Source organism: Fusarium sambucinum, chromosome III (genome assembly GCF_050947815.1).
Source record: "Fusarium sambucinum isolate potato_lamoka chromosome III, whole genome shotgun sequence".
Taxonomy (NCBI): Eukaryota; Fungi; Ascomycota; class Sordariomycetes; order Hypocreales; family Nectriaceae; genus Fusarium; species Fusarium sambucinum.
The window spans coordinates 6,542,318-6,555,063 of NC_139292.1; the positions used below are offsets into that span (position 1 = coordinate 6,542,318).

Below are 12,746 nucleotides of genomic sequence, written 5' to 3' on the forward strand. Positions count from 1 at the left end.
AAAGTTAAAATGCAGGCTAATCTAGAGGTAAAAGCTAACTCTATAGGAATTAATATAGTTATATAATATATTGCCTTAAAATTCTATTGCTAAACTTATACTAAGATACTAAAATTTTAAACTATATTTTAAACTAAGGCTACTTTCTTTATAATTAGAAATAGAGTTTTTATAGGCTATAAAGAATATAATAATAATAAAAATAATACTTAATAAAAATCTAAAAGAAAATAAGTAATATTAGTAAATATAAGGTCTTTATATAGTAAATCCCTTATAATAGTAATATTATAGGATAAAGGTTTATCTTTAATATATACTTAATAGTAAAGTAATTAAATAGTATTAGCTTAAGGTAACTTTAGCCTTATTTTAATACTTTAGTACTAATATTTACTTAAAACTTTTATAAAATATTTATATTTAAGGTTTAGAATATAATAGGAATCCTTAGTAATTTTAATAGTAAATACTTTATTATCTTAGTTTATTATATCCTTAGTAATAATAATATTTTCCTTACTTTATCTCTTAGTTTATTAATTTATTAATTTAGAGTTATTAATAATAGCTATTAATTTCTTAGGCTATTAATCTATTCTATAATTCCTTAGATTATTCTATAGAGTTTAGCTAAAATCCCTTTAACCTCCTATAATATCTTAGTATTATTTTCTATATAGATAACTTTATTTTCTACTGCTCTATAAGACTAATTATATTAATATATTAAATAGCTTTCCCTATTTTATTATATAGGCCTATATTATTTTAAGTAAGGTATAATATTTAATATTAAGCGCTAGCTATTAATACCTCTTATAATAATCTTTTCTTTTATATAATATTTAATAGCTTAAACTCTTTATAACTATAAATAGCCTATTAATAGATTTTAATTACTATTATTATTAATTAAGTATACTATAATTATAGTTAAAATATTTTTAATAATTAATTCTAAGAGTATAAACTAATTAATATAAATAATCTTATTATTAGCTAGTCTAATAGATTTCTTTTCTATAAGGTTAAATAGGTATAGTTTATTATTTAATAAGAAACTTCTATTTATTAAGTTTATTTCTAATCTGCTATTTAAGAGTATTACCTTAGTATAATATTCTTTTAGATATCTAATAATATAGCCTAATATAATAGCTATTACTTCCTTAAGTAAGCTACTATTTAAATAAATAGTTAAATATTTAAAATCTACTTTTTATACTAAGTTATAATACTATATCTCTATTAATATTAGTATTTTAATTAGTTTCTTATTTATCTCTATTTTTATAATTTTCCTAAATAGCACTAGGAAATTTATTAACTTTTCCTTATATTAAGAGCCTTTTAGCTTTTAGTAATATTATATAAGCTATAATAGCTATTATTAAATAAATAGTATAATTTAAAGTAATTTTAATATACTTAAGGTAATTAAAGTATCTTTTAAGTAATATTTAATCTTAAATATTAGAATATTATATTATTCTATTACTTAAATCTTATCTAGTAAATACTATAGCTTCTTAGTAGACTTTAAACTCTGCTTCCTAGGATTATTTTACTAGGCTTAAGCTATTTATTTATTAATATAAGGTTTTAACTTAGGCTAAAGTCTAGTAAACTTAGTATTTATTATTTCCCTGGATATCTTAATATTTATATTCTCTAGGATTTATATTATAATTTTATTTTCTCTCTATAGTTTAATTACTTAAAGACTTAGAGGAAATAAGGAAATATTTTAATATAAAGTTAAATAAACCTAGTTAAAATAGCTAGCAATTGCCTCTACTAGCCTTTTTAATCTCTTATTATTAATTATACTATTCTTATTATTATAAATACTTTTCCTAATTTCTATAGTAAATAGGTTTTATAGATAAGACTTTATTATCCTATAGGTTATAGCTTTAACCTCTAGTAAATACTAAGGTTTATTAGTATTAGGCTAAAGTTAAGTAATACTTTACTTTAAATATTAAGGTTTAAGAAGTATTATATTAGAATATTATAATTAATTAAAGTTAATATTAAATTAAAAAGGCCTTATAAGGGTATATCTATCTATAAAAGCTAGTAATATTATTCTATATTTATATTAAAGATTTAATATTACTATAAAACTAGCTAAAAGTCTAGGTAATTTAAAACTTAGGATAGTTTTAATAATAGCTAAAGGCTTTACCTAAAGTATTTATACTTATTTACCTATAAGTTATTTTTAATACTCTTAAAAGTAATTAAAGTTTACTATTTAATACTCTTTATTCTTAGTTATAAGGTAATTAGAATTTTTATAACCTTATTTAATATAATTAAAATATTACTAGAATTATTTATTTTATAAATTACCTTAATCCCTGAAATTATTATTTTATATTTTATTATAAATTAAATTATAGGAATTATTCTATTATATATTTTAATTATTCTAGGCTAAGTTTTTAGCTTAGCGGTTTTTACTTAGCTTATTAAAAGATAGGTTTTAAGTATTATTTTATTTCTTTGCTATTATCTTAGTAAACTTTAGCTAAATCTTAGTAAGCTTTAAGAGCAATTACTTTATTCTCTTATATTTAATAAATTTAAAATTCTATAGTAAAGGTAAGTATTCCTTAATACTAGGTTATTTTAAAATTTTATTAAAGCTATTATAATAATCCTAGATTATTTAATAAAGTTAATTAAAAGTAAGTTTTAATATAGTATTACTATTATCCTAGAGTCTTATAATAAAGAGATAATTTTAAATATATTCTTATAGGTATTTATCTTAATACTTATCTATTATTTAGTAAATTATATTTATAAGTAAAATAGATTAGTAAATTAATAGAATTTAATAATATAAGCTTTATATCTACTAAATAAAGTCTTAGAGTATCTTATAGGATATCTATTTAAATTAATATACCTTAGTTATTAGTAAATTATTATATTATATTAAAATATTCTAGTATTTTTCTTTAAATAAAGTTATAATCTCCTTAAAAGTTTTATTACTTAGCTATTTCTCCTTAAATTAATATAATATAATATTAATAAGGCCTTACTAGAAAGTTTACTTAAGAAACTTATTTTTTAGTTTATTATTTTACTTATTATTCTCTATAAGATTAGGATTTTTTTATTAGATTTTCTTTTTAATATAAATAATAAAAATATATAACTTATAATTACTAGGTTTTCTAGAGAAAATAATCTTATTCCTATAGCTGCTTATAATAAACTTAAGGCAGGGAAGTTTAAGGCTTAGATTAAAGTATATAAGTTCTAAGGTTAATAAATATTTACTAATAGATAATAGGATAAATAGTAATAGTAAAGAGTTAAAAAATAATTATAATTTAAGTAATAAAGTTCCTAGTATTTATAAAATAAATAAGGAAAACTTAGAAAATAAGATCTTAAGGCTAAATAATCTTAATATAAAAAAGTAAGGAAAGTTTATAATAAAATTAAAGGGTAATAAAGTTTACTTAGTTTAAAATACAGTTTAAAATTTTAGCATTTTAATGCAAGTTTAGCAATAGAATTTTAAGGCAGTATATTATATAACTATATTAATTCCTATAGAGCTTTTACCTCTAGGTTAGCCTGCATTTTAACTTTCTTTATCTAGATTAACCTTTAATTAGCCCTATTAACCCCATTAACCCTGTATACAGCTTCCCTTATAAGGCCTTTAATACAGATACCCTTATTACTTTAGCCACCTTAGTAATATTCTTTATAATCTTATCTTTAATTAACTTAATAGGATTATTAAAGACCTTATTAGCCTAGGCTACTTATAACCTAAGGCATTAATATTAGTCCCTATGCCTATAGTTAGATTTAACTTTCTTAAGGAAAGTAACCTTATTATTATAGATATTAAGACCTCTTATAAGCCTCTTCTTAAAATCCCTTAGGTATTTAAGCTTTTACTTAAGCCTTATTATTATCTAGCCTAGCTTATAGGTCTAGAAATATATTATAAAAAGCAAGAGGAGCTTATAGCTAAAGGCAATTAATTTAATAAAGCTATAGTTATTATTATTATACTAGGTCTCTTAGAGGTACCTAGCCTTATATCTTAGCTACTTTAGGCCTTTACTATTATTACTAAATAAAATAATATTAATAATATCCTTTTTACTAAGGAAATAGCTATTAAAATAGTTATAAATACTATTATAAAGGCTTTTTCTTTTAAGAATAGGAGGTATAATACTATATAAGTCCTGTGGATTAGTTAGCTATATAATATAGCTAGTAGCAGATAGACCAGGGATTAACTGACTATATAAGTATTTTCTCTGTATTTTTATTTTATTTTACTTACGCTGACTCTCTGCTAGAGCAGCTTAGTATTTAGATAAGTTTAGAGGTGCTTAGTGGGTTATAGGAAGAAGAAGCTACTATATATATAGAAGCTTCTTTTATTGCCCTCTTATTATAGAGTTTAGGTTATATTATCTTATTAGGAAAGTTAGTTATTAAGAGATATTTAGGTTTAATATATTAGGTTCTTAATCTATATAGATCCTTTAGTTTTAAATTTATAAGAAAAACCTTAAGAAGACTTAGGCTCTATAGAGTATAGAGTAAAAAATAAAAAAAATAAAAAAAAAAACAATTAAAAGTAATAAAGTTTAATTAATAATATAGTTAAGGTAATTTTTACTTATAAAGACCTAGTCTATAGACTTTATTTATTATATTTAAATAATTATTAATAAGATAAGAAATAAGAATAAATTATACTCTTAGGTATAATAATAATATAGAATAATAATAATAGAGAGTTAAAGGGGGCAGGATTAAAGTTTATTTTAATTATCTTTATTATTAAAATATAATTTCCTTAGTAGCTTTATTAAAGTATAATAACTATATTACTATATATACTAAATATAAACTTTAAGTAATAGTATTCTATTTATTTATATTTTTTTAAGTATAAAGTTATTATTAATTAGGCTAATATAATTTCCTAGTAATTAAAATAAATAATTTAAAGTAAGAATTTATTTAAGTATAATTTCTTTAAAAATATATCTTAATAGCCTCTAAGAAATATTTCTATTAGGCTTATATCTATTTAATATTATAATATAAATTAATAAAGTTTAGTAATATAGAAAATTAAAGTTTTTAATATTTATTTATAGTCTAGGTATTAAATCTAATTTTTTTAAAGTTAAGACTTTTAAAATTAATTCTAGGTATATCTAGGAGCTAGAGTTAACTATTATTTTCTATAGACTTTAACTATAACTTAGTATTTATTTTTTAAGGTTTTAAAATTTTAGAATTTTAAGTTTAAGTTCTTAGGTATTTAATATATTATTTTACTATTTAGCTTAATTTAGCTAGAATATTAAGTTTTAATTTAAAGCTAGCTTAATAGATACTAGGTTAATATATCTTATAGCTAATAAGGTCTAGAGTTTCTAGGTTTAAGTTTTATTTATTAATTTAAGTTTTATTCTAGACTTTTAAATTTTTTAGAATTTTTAAAATTTTAAATTTTTATATAAGTATTAGAATAGTAGCTTAAATACTAGTATTTAATCCTATTTAAATAATATTAAAAATAGATTTAATTTCTTAATTTTAAGTATTTATAAGAATATAGGATTTTTTACTAAATTAATTTAATTTATAAGGAGTTTATTTAATTTTATATTTTAATTTCTAGGGGCTTTAATATAATTTTATAGCTAATATTTAGTTTCTATTAATTTTAATTAAGCCTATTAGTAAGTTTAATATTTAATATTATAGCTACTCTAGGAAGTTTTATAGTATTTAATATAATATATTTAGCTAAATTCTAGGTTTTATTAATCTACTAGTATATCCTATAGGCTATAGTATCTAATAGGTAATAGGTATTTAATTTACTATATTATTTACTTAATTTACTTTTCCTAGTAATTAATTTATTTCTAAGAATTTCTATTTCTAGTTAATATATTATTATAAGATTCTAGGGATTATAATTCTAGTTTAATATTATTATTTTAAATATATATACTTCTTATTTACTTTAAAGTCTTATAGTATTTTAAGTTATTTATATTATAATATAAGGAGTTTATTTCTTATATTACTTTAATAAGTTATAGAGATAAGGTTTTTAATTCTTTATAGTTTATAAGCTATATAGTTAAACTTAGTATTTAGGTTTTTAATTTCCGCTATAATATATTCTTTAGGTAATATATTATTAGCTTCTAGCCTTATAGTATTAAAGTTTTAAAAGAAAAGAGTTTAAATATATACCTTAATATATAGAAGAAATCTAATAGTTTAGTCTTAAAAGATATTTAAAATAGTCTTAGTCTTATTATTATAAAAATGCAAAGGTTATATATATATATAAAGGTTATTAATTAGGCTAAGTTACTGCAGCAAGGTATAGTACCTAAAGGCACTATATTAAGCCTACTAAAATCATGACTAAGCTAGTGTGAGGAAACCCCCGTAACAGACCCGCTAACACCCCGGCTTAGCAGAACACAGCTAGAGCTGGAAAAGTTTAGAGGTCCATCCATCGGATCAAATCGAGAACCAGAGGCGAGGCTCAAAAATCCATTCTCGATAAAATTATTTCCCTCGCGATCCCGATATCGCCTGACGCTTGCCATTGACGACTGGAACAATTTACGACTGACTTCTACTGATATACTAAAGCGAATGTGGTTGTGATATTCGACATCTACACCCATCGAATTTCCCTCTTTCTCTCCATATAAATCGACCCAAGTGTGCGCAGGCGATGATGCTCCGTCCGGGGGCCTCGGTGGTGCGCGGCACCATGGCTAGACAGTCGATGTTGACGAGGACGAACTTGGCAGCGGCACCTGCGTGTGCTCTATGCAGACAATTGACCGTCAGTCGAGGTCCTACGAGGATACACAGCGCCTCGTTGCACACCACCCCACGAAGGGATTCAGCGTGGGGTGCTGCTGTGCAGGTCGCTTCCAACGTCGTGAGCAATGTTGTTAAAAAGGCTTCCAAGGATGCCATGCATATCGATCCTCTGCGAAGTGTCGCCAAGGAAATGAAGTTCCTCACAGGCAACATTCGAAAACTTCTTGGCTCTGGACATCCGTCGCTCGATCGTGCTGCCAAATATTATACCCAGGCCGAGGGCAAGCATGTCAGACCATTGATCGTCCTTCTCATGAGCAGAGCAACCTACCTCTGCCCCAAGACACCTGCTACGTCTCCTACAGTTACTCACCGTGGTATCGACACTTCGTTATCACCAGCTCAGATCCTCGCCGACGTAAATCCTGCAGCTCAACCTCTCTCTTCCCCCGAACAAGAGATTGCCGACGCCAACTCAGACATTCTTCCCAGCCAGCGACGACTAGCCGAAATTGCAGAGTTGATTCATACGTCCTCCCTTCTTCACGACGATGTTATCGACTACTCTGTCTCTCGACGAGGCTCTCCCTCAGCCAACTTGGAGTTTGGCAACAAGATGGCTGTTTTGGCAGGCGACTTTTTGCTTGGTAGAGCATCCGTTGCGCTGGCTCGTCTGCGCAACCCTGAGGTTATCGAGTTGCTGGCTACTGTTATCGCCAATTTGGTTGAGGGCGAGTTCATGCAGCTCAAGAATACCGAGCGCGATGAGCGGAATCCCAAGTGGTCCGAGGAGACAGTCACATATTACCTCCAAAAGACCTACCTCAAGACCGCCTCTCTCATCTCCAAATCATGCCGAGCTGCGGCTCTTCTAGGCAACGCCGATGCTGTTACAGTCGACGCAGCATACTCGTACGGACGAAACCTGGGACTGGCCTTCCAGCTGGTGGACGACCTTTTGGATTATACGCAGAGTGGATCAGAACTTGGAAAACCTGCGGGGGCTGACTTGGAGTTGGGTCTTGCGACAGCACCTCTGCTATTTGCCTGGAAGCAGATGCCGGAGCTCGGAGCCCTCGTCGGCCGCAAGTTCGCCCAGGAGGGTGACGTACAAATGGTAAGTTGGTTGTATCTGTCTTGACGAATCACATTTTTTGGAGAAGCTCCATGCTAATTAAATCGCTACAGGCACGTGAGTTGGTTCTCCAAAGCGACGGCATCGAGCAGACACGAGCTCTCGCGCAAGACTACGTGGATAAGGCCATTGCTTCGATTGCGGACTTTCCCGAAAGCGAGGCCAAGGATGGATTGATTGAGATGGCACACAAGTCTCTCAAGCGACAGAAGTAAATGCTACCCAAGGAAAGAAGAAAAAAGGTGTGATGATATGGATGATAGTGGTCCAGTTTCGTCTGCCGTGTACAAATACAACATCAAATCACATCACTTCACTATTGTTTAACGATGGACAAGAAAAAGAAGAAAAAGTCGGATATCTCGAGACGACGATTCGGTCAGCTGGGATGGGAGTTGGTGGCATTGAGCCTAGCATGGGCGGTGTATGATTTGTGTTTTCAGGCTTGCTTCGTCTCGTCTTTTGAACAAACTAAAACCGCGGGCATCTAGACGGGCTGGGAAAAAGGGAAAGTGATGCATGTATGATTATACATACTATACCTGTACTACTTGGTTTTCTATTTTTATTTTTTTCCCCTTACTATTTGTAACATCATGATGATAAGATTCTCGTCGCCGCTTACAGCCACCTATTTGGGATAATTGCATCTTACCGGGCTTCAATTCTCCAGTTGCTTTAGGATTCAGAGGGTGTGATGACGACAGCTGAAATATTGATTAATGATAGCTTGGCAAAAGAATAGAATTGGATGACGCTTTAGACTTTTGCTTTGTAGACGGTATTGCAACCTCGGTATGCAATGCACATACAACGGCGTCTCAACTTGGTGTTTTGATCGAGTAATACCTATTTCTGTGATCGAATAAGCCTCAGGAAAATAAAACAAAGCTAGCTGGATCTGAAAAAAAGGTCAGCCATAGAGTGGACTGTTTCCGCGGGGTGTGCCAGACTCAGACTAGAACCAAAAACACCACGATTACATTACTCGATAGAAACTCGTTGAAGGATGGCCGAGGTAGAGGGGCAAGTCATCCGTCAAAGACACGGGAACAACAATCATAAAGAACTACTCTAAAGAATTGATATCGGCTGACTTTTGTTAACAATGCAATTGCCTCACGGGAACATTCCTGTCTCAAAGTCTCGAACAGGTGTTGGTTTTGGGTATCGTCGACCCCGAATAGCCTCAGACTCAAGCCATTCTCACCCAGACGAGAAGAGGATGAATATACGACGCCTTTCTGCAACGTCGGTATGATACAAGCCAATGAATCGCTCTTCTAACCTTGCAGCTGCAAACCCGTTCATCGTATTACTCGATATTTACTCGATTCAATCACCCACTGCGGCATTCGGCTTAGAGATTCAAGACTCTGATTGGTTCCGACTCGTAAGAAACCGGCATCCGGCTGTGTCCGATGCGAGGACCCTGGAAATTCCAGATTTTTTATTTCTGTTATCGGTGATAGGCAAACTAAGTTAGTTATAGTCTAAGCTTTTTTGTCCCAAGTCCGTGTAAGTGGGACCTGACCTGAGGCCATCCATGGGTACAAAAAAGTCATATGCACAAAGGGTGAACAACACATCGGATTTGCCTAGAGTGGAATGTAAACGGGAGGCAAATCATTGATTGGAAGGAATAGTGTTTTGATCGAATAATGAATATAGTATAGACCAGAAACTGTCCGTGAAAATACCGAGCCGAAGAGTCAAGATAAGAAGAAAGCCATAGCCGAATCCTCGGGGTGGCTTTTTCCCTCTCTCTTTTCCTTCACTTTCTTCATAGTAACAACACTCGTTGACAACCCAATTGCTCGTCCTTTTTTGTCCCATTGTCGATAAGATCCTTTGGATAAGATCAGCTTCACCACTTGATAAAGCTCCCCTTATCAGAACTGTACCGTTTGACTTGGCCCCGTCTGACTTCTCTTATCTTTGAGTCGCAACCCCACCAATTGGGCTAATCTGTGAGCCACACCTCCAAGACGAAGCAGAGAGATAAGGATAAGAAGAGTATCCCCAGAAAGAACCGAAATAGCTAGGGAAAACGAGTGAACCAGCTTTCCCCAGATTTCGGACATATCCTTGCAGTAGCTTTGCTTGACATCTTTTTTGTCTCTTTGTCTTTTTCCCTTTCCTCTTTTCCTTCTCTTTATTCTCCTCCTTATTCTCTCGATTCATATCACTCATACCACCCATCATGACATCTCCCAGCGCTGAACAGTACCCCGAGGGTCCTCTTTCAGTCCTCGTATCATCCCGAGTCGTCGTTACTCTCCCTGATGATTCCCTTGTTACCACTCCCGCTTCAGTCGTTATTAGCCCCATCACTGGCAAGATCGTGTCAATTATCCCCGAAGTCCTCCCCTCATCCAGTTTCCCATCTGGCACAAACTATGTCGACCACGGCTCCAAGCTTCTCATTCCTGGTCTGGTCGATGCTCATGTTCACTTGAACGAGCCTGGTCGAACTGAATGGGAGGGTTTCTGGACTGGTACCCGTGCTGCTGCCAGCGGTGGTGTCACCACTGTGGTTGACATGCCTCTCAATGCCATCCCTCCTACTACTACCCTCCACGGCTTCGAGGAGAAGCTTCGAGCAAGCCAGGGTCAGTGCTGGGTCGATGTTGGTTTCTACGGTGGTGTCATCCCTGGAAATGCCAATGAGCTTCTTCCACTCATCGAGGCTGGTGTTCGAGGATTCAAGGGATTCTTGATCGAATCTGGTGTAAGTTGAATCTGTATCTTGTAAGCCAATCGCAAGCTGACAGTCATTAGGTTGATGAGTTCCCCGCCGTCTCCTCACAGGATATCGCCCTGGCCATGGAAACCCTCAAGGATAGCAAGACCACTCTCATGTTCCACGCCGAGATGATCCCTCCCATTACCGAATCCGTCGGCGACACAGTTCAGACCTCAGAAGCACCCCTCGCTCCCGCCGGTCAACTCGATGCCTACAAGACATTCCTCGAGTCTCGACCTCCTGCTTTCGAAACATACGCCGTCGAGGAGATTCTCAGCCAGGCACACATTGCTCCTCAACTCCACCTTCACATCGTCCATCTCTCCGCTACCCAGTGCATTCCTCTCCTCAAGGCCGCTCGCCAATCCGGAATCAACATCACTGCCGAGACCTGCTTCCACTACCTCGGGTTGACAGCCGAGGAGATCGAGAAGGGCGACACTCGACACAAGTGCTGCCCACCTATTCGAGAGGGCAAGAACCGCGATGGTCTTTGGGAGGAGCTCGTCGCCGAGGATTCATGCATCAGAACTGTTGTGTCGGATCACTCACCTTGCACACCCCAACTGAAGCTCCTTCCTCAGCACCTCGAGACAGTGCGACCCGACTTGCCACATAACGACTCAGGCATCGTAATTCCTGCTCCCGAGATTGAGAACCCCGTCGCTGAAGGAAAGGAACGTGGCGACTTTTTCGCAGCCTGGGGCGGTATTTCATCTGTCGGACTTGGTCTCCCCATCCTGCACTCTGCCGCCAAGAAGCGCGCCGACTTCTCCAAGACACCCAGCATTACCGATATTGTGCGCCTCTGCTGTCAAGACACTGCCGTACAAGTCGGTCTCGCGCACCGCAAGGGCGCCATCAAGGTCGGCATGGACGCAGACATTTGCGTGTTCGACGATACCGAGGAGTGGACATTTACCCAAGGCGACATGCGATGGAAGAACCGCTGCTCACCATGGGAAGGTAAGGAGTTCACAGGTCGAGTCAAGGAGACGTGGCTGCGCGGAAACAAGGTGTTTGAGCTTGGTACACCCAACGCTGGATTCGTGGTCAGTAAGCCAATTGGCGAGCCCATCACAGAGAAGAGAACTGTCTAAAAAAGACAATGACATATGAAACGAAAATGATTGATGATGATTAGACAACATGTGCAAAGAAAGGCGTTTTATTAGGATGGGGTTTTTGTTATTGTATAATCTATTATTTCTTCATTTATCAACTATATAGGATGAGTAATGTCAAGAGATTTGATGATAAAGTGGCGTCATTGGATTTCTCTGTATGTGCATGTGAGATATCTGTGGTCTTGGGACACGGGAGAGGAGAAAAGTGTAGCTTTTTTGGAAGATGATTTGGGGAAATTGTGGGAGACAGAAGAGTCTCATTGGTATTGACAAGATTTGGTGTGAGGCATTTGGGAGCATCTTCTCCGCTCGACTTTCTGACTGCTGTATGCTCTACTGTAACTTGTTGTTGTGATGAGTTGGCTGTATGAGACCTTGAATATCACCAACAGACATGTGTATTAGCCAAGGTTTGCCGTGTCATCAGGCAAATACGAAATAGCCAACCCTGTCTTGCGAAAAATGGTACATGCATAAACGTCGCTTATACCAAAACGGGAGTCAAAGCGAGAGACCGTTGCATCGTTTCGCAAGCGACCCTTTTTCTTGTCAAAGCCTAGACCAGGGATCGATAAGCGAGGTATACTTCGACTGGTGGGATTAGTTGATGGACATGATTCAGTTAAAGGAGAGTCACGTTATTAATTAATTAATTAATTAATTAGTAGGTAGAAGAATAATATATTTTGAATCCTTTAATCAATACTTTATTAAGGAATAAATCAGTAAATACGAACTGGCATCTGCCAAGTCAAATCATTCGCATGCATCCTCTTTCTTTCAAAAGACAAACCCATGCCTCGGAATTGAAGCTTTCCGAAAGCATCCACTAATCAAAGCCCATCTTTCATTAGGTACTTCTGGA

At 33.5% G+C, this 12,746-nt stretch overlaps 2 protein-coding genes across 2 annotated transcripts; both read left to right on the forward strand.

Annotated features, from left to right (window-relative positions):
- Nucleotides 1-6,817: 6,817 nt before the first annotated feature.
- On the forward strand, nucleotides 6,818-8,223 carry FSST1_012325 (trans-hexaprenyltranstransferase; the record flags this gene model as incomplete). The annotated part of the gene is made up of 2 exons (XM_083235539.1): nucleotides 6,818-7,990; nucleotides 8,062-8,223. The coding sequence occupies 2 exons, from the start codon at nucleotides 6,818-6,820 to the stop codon at nucleotides 8,221-8,223; spliced, it is 1,335 nt and encodes a 444-aa protein (XP_083082021.1).
- A 1,988-nt stretch (nucleotides 8,224-10,211) lies between these two features.
- Nucleotides 10,212-11,854, forward strand: FSST1_012326 (allantoinase; the record flags this gene model as incomplete). Its single annotated transcript, XM_083235540.1, has 2 exons — nucleotides 10,212-10,739; nucleotides 10,790-11,854. The coding sequence occupies 2 exons, from the start codon at nucleotides 10,212-10,214 to the stop codon at nucleotides 11,852-11,854; spliced, it is 1,593 nt and encodes a 530-aa protein (XP_083082022.1).
- Between the last annotated feature and the right edge of the window lie 892 nt (nucleotides 11,855-12,746).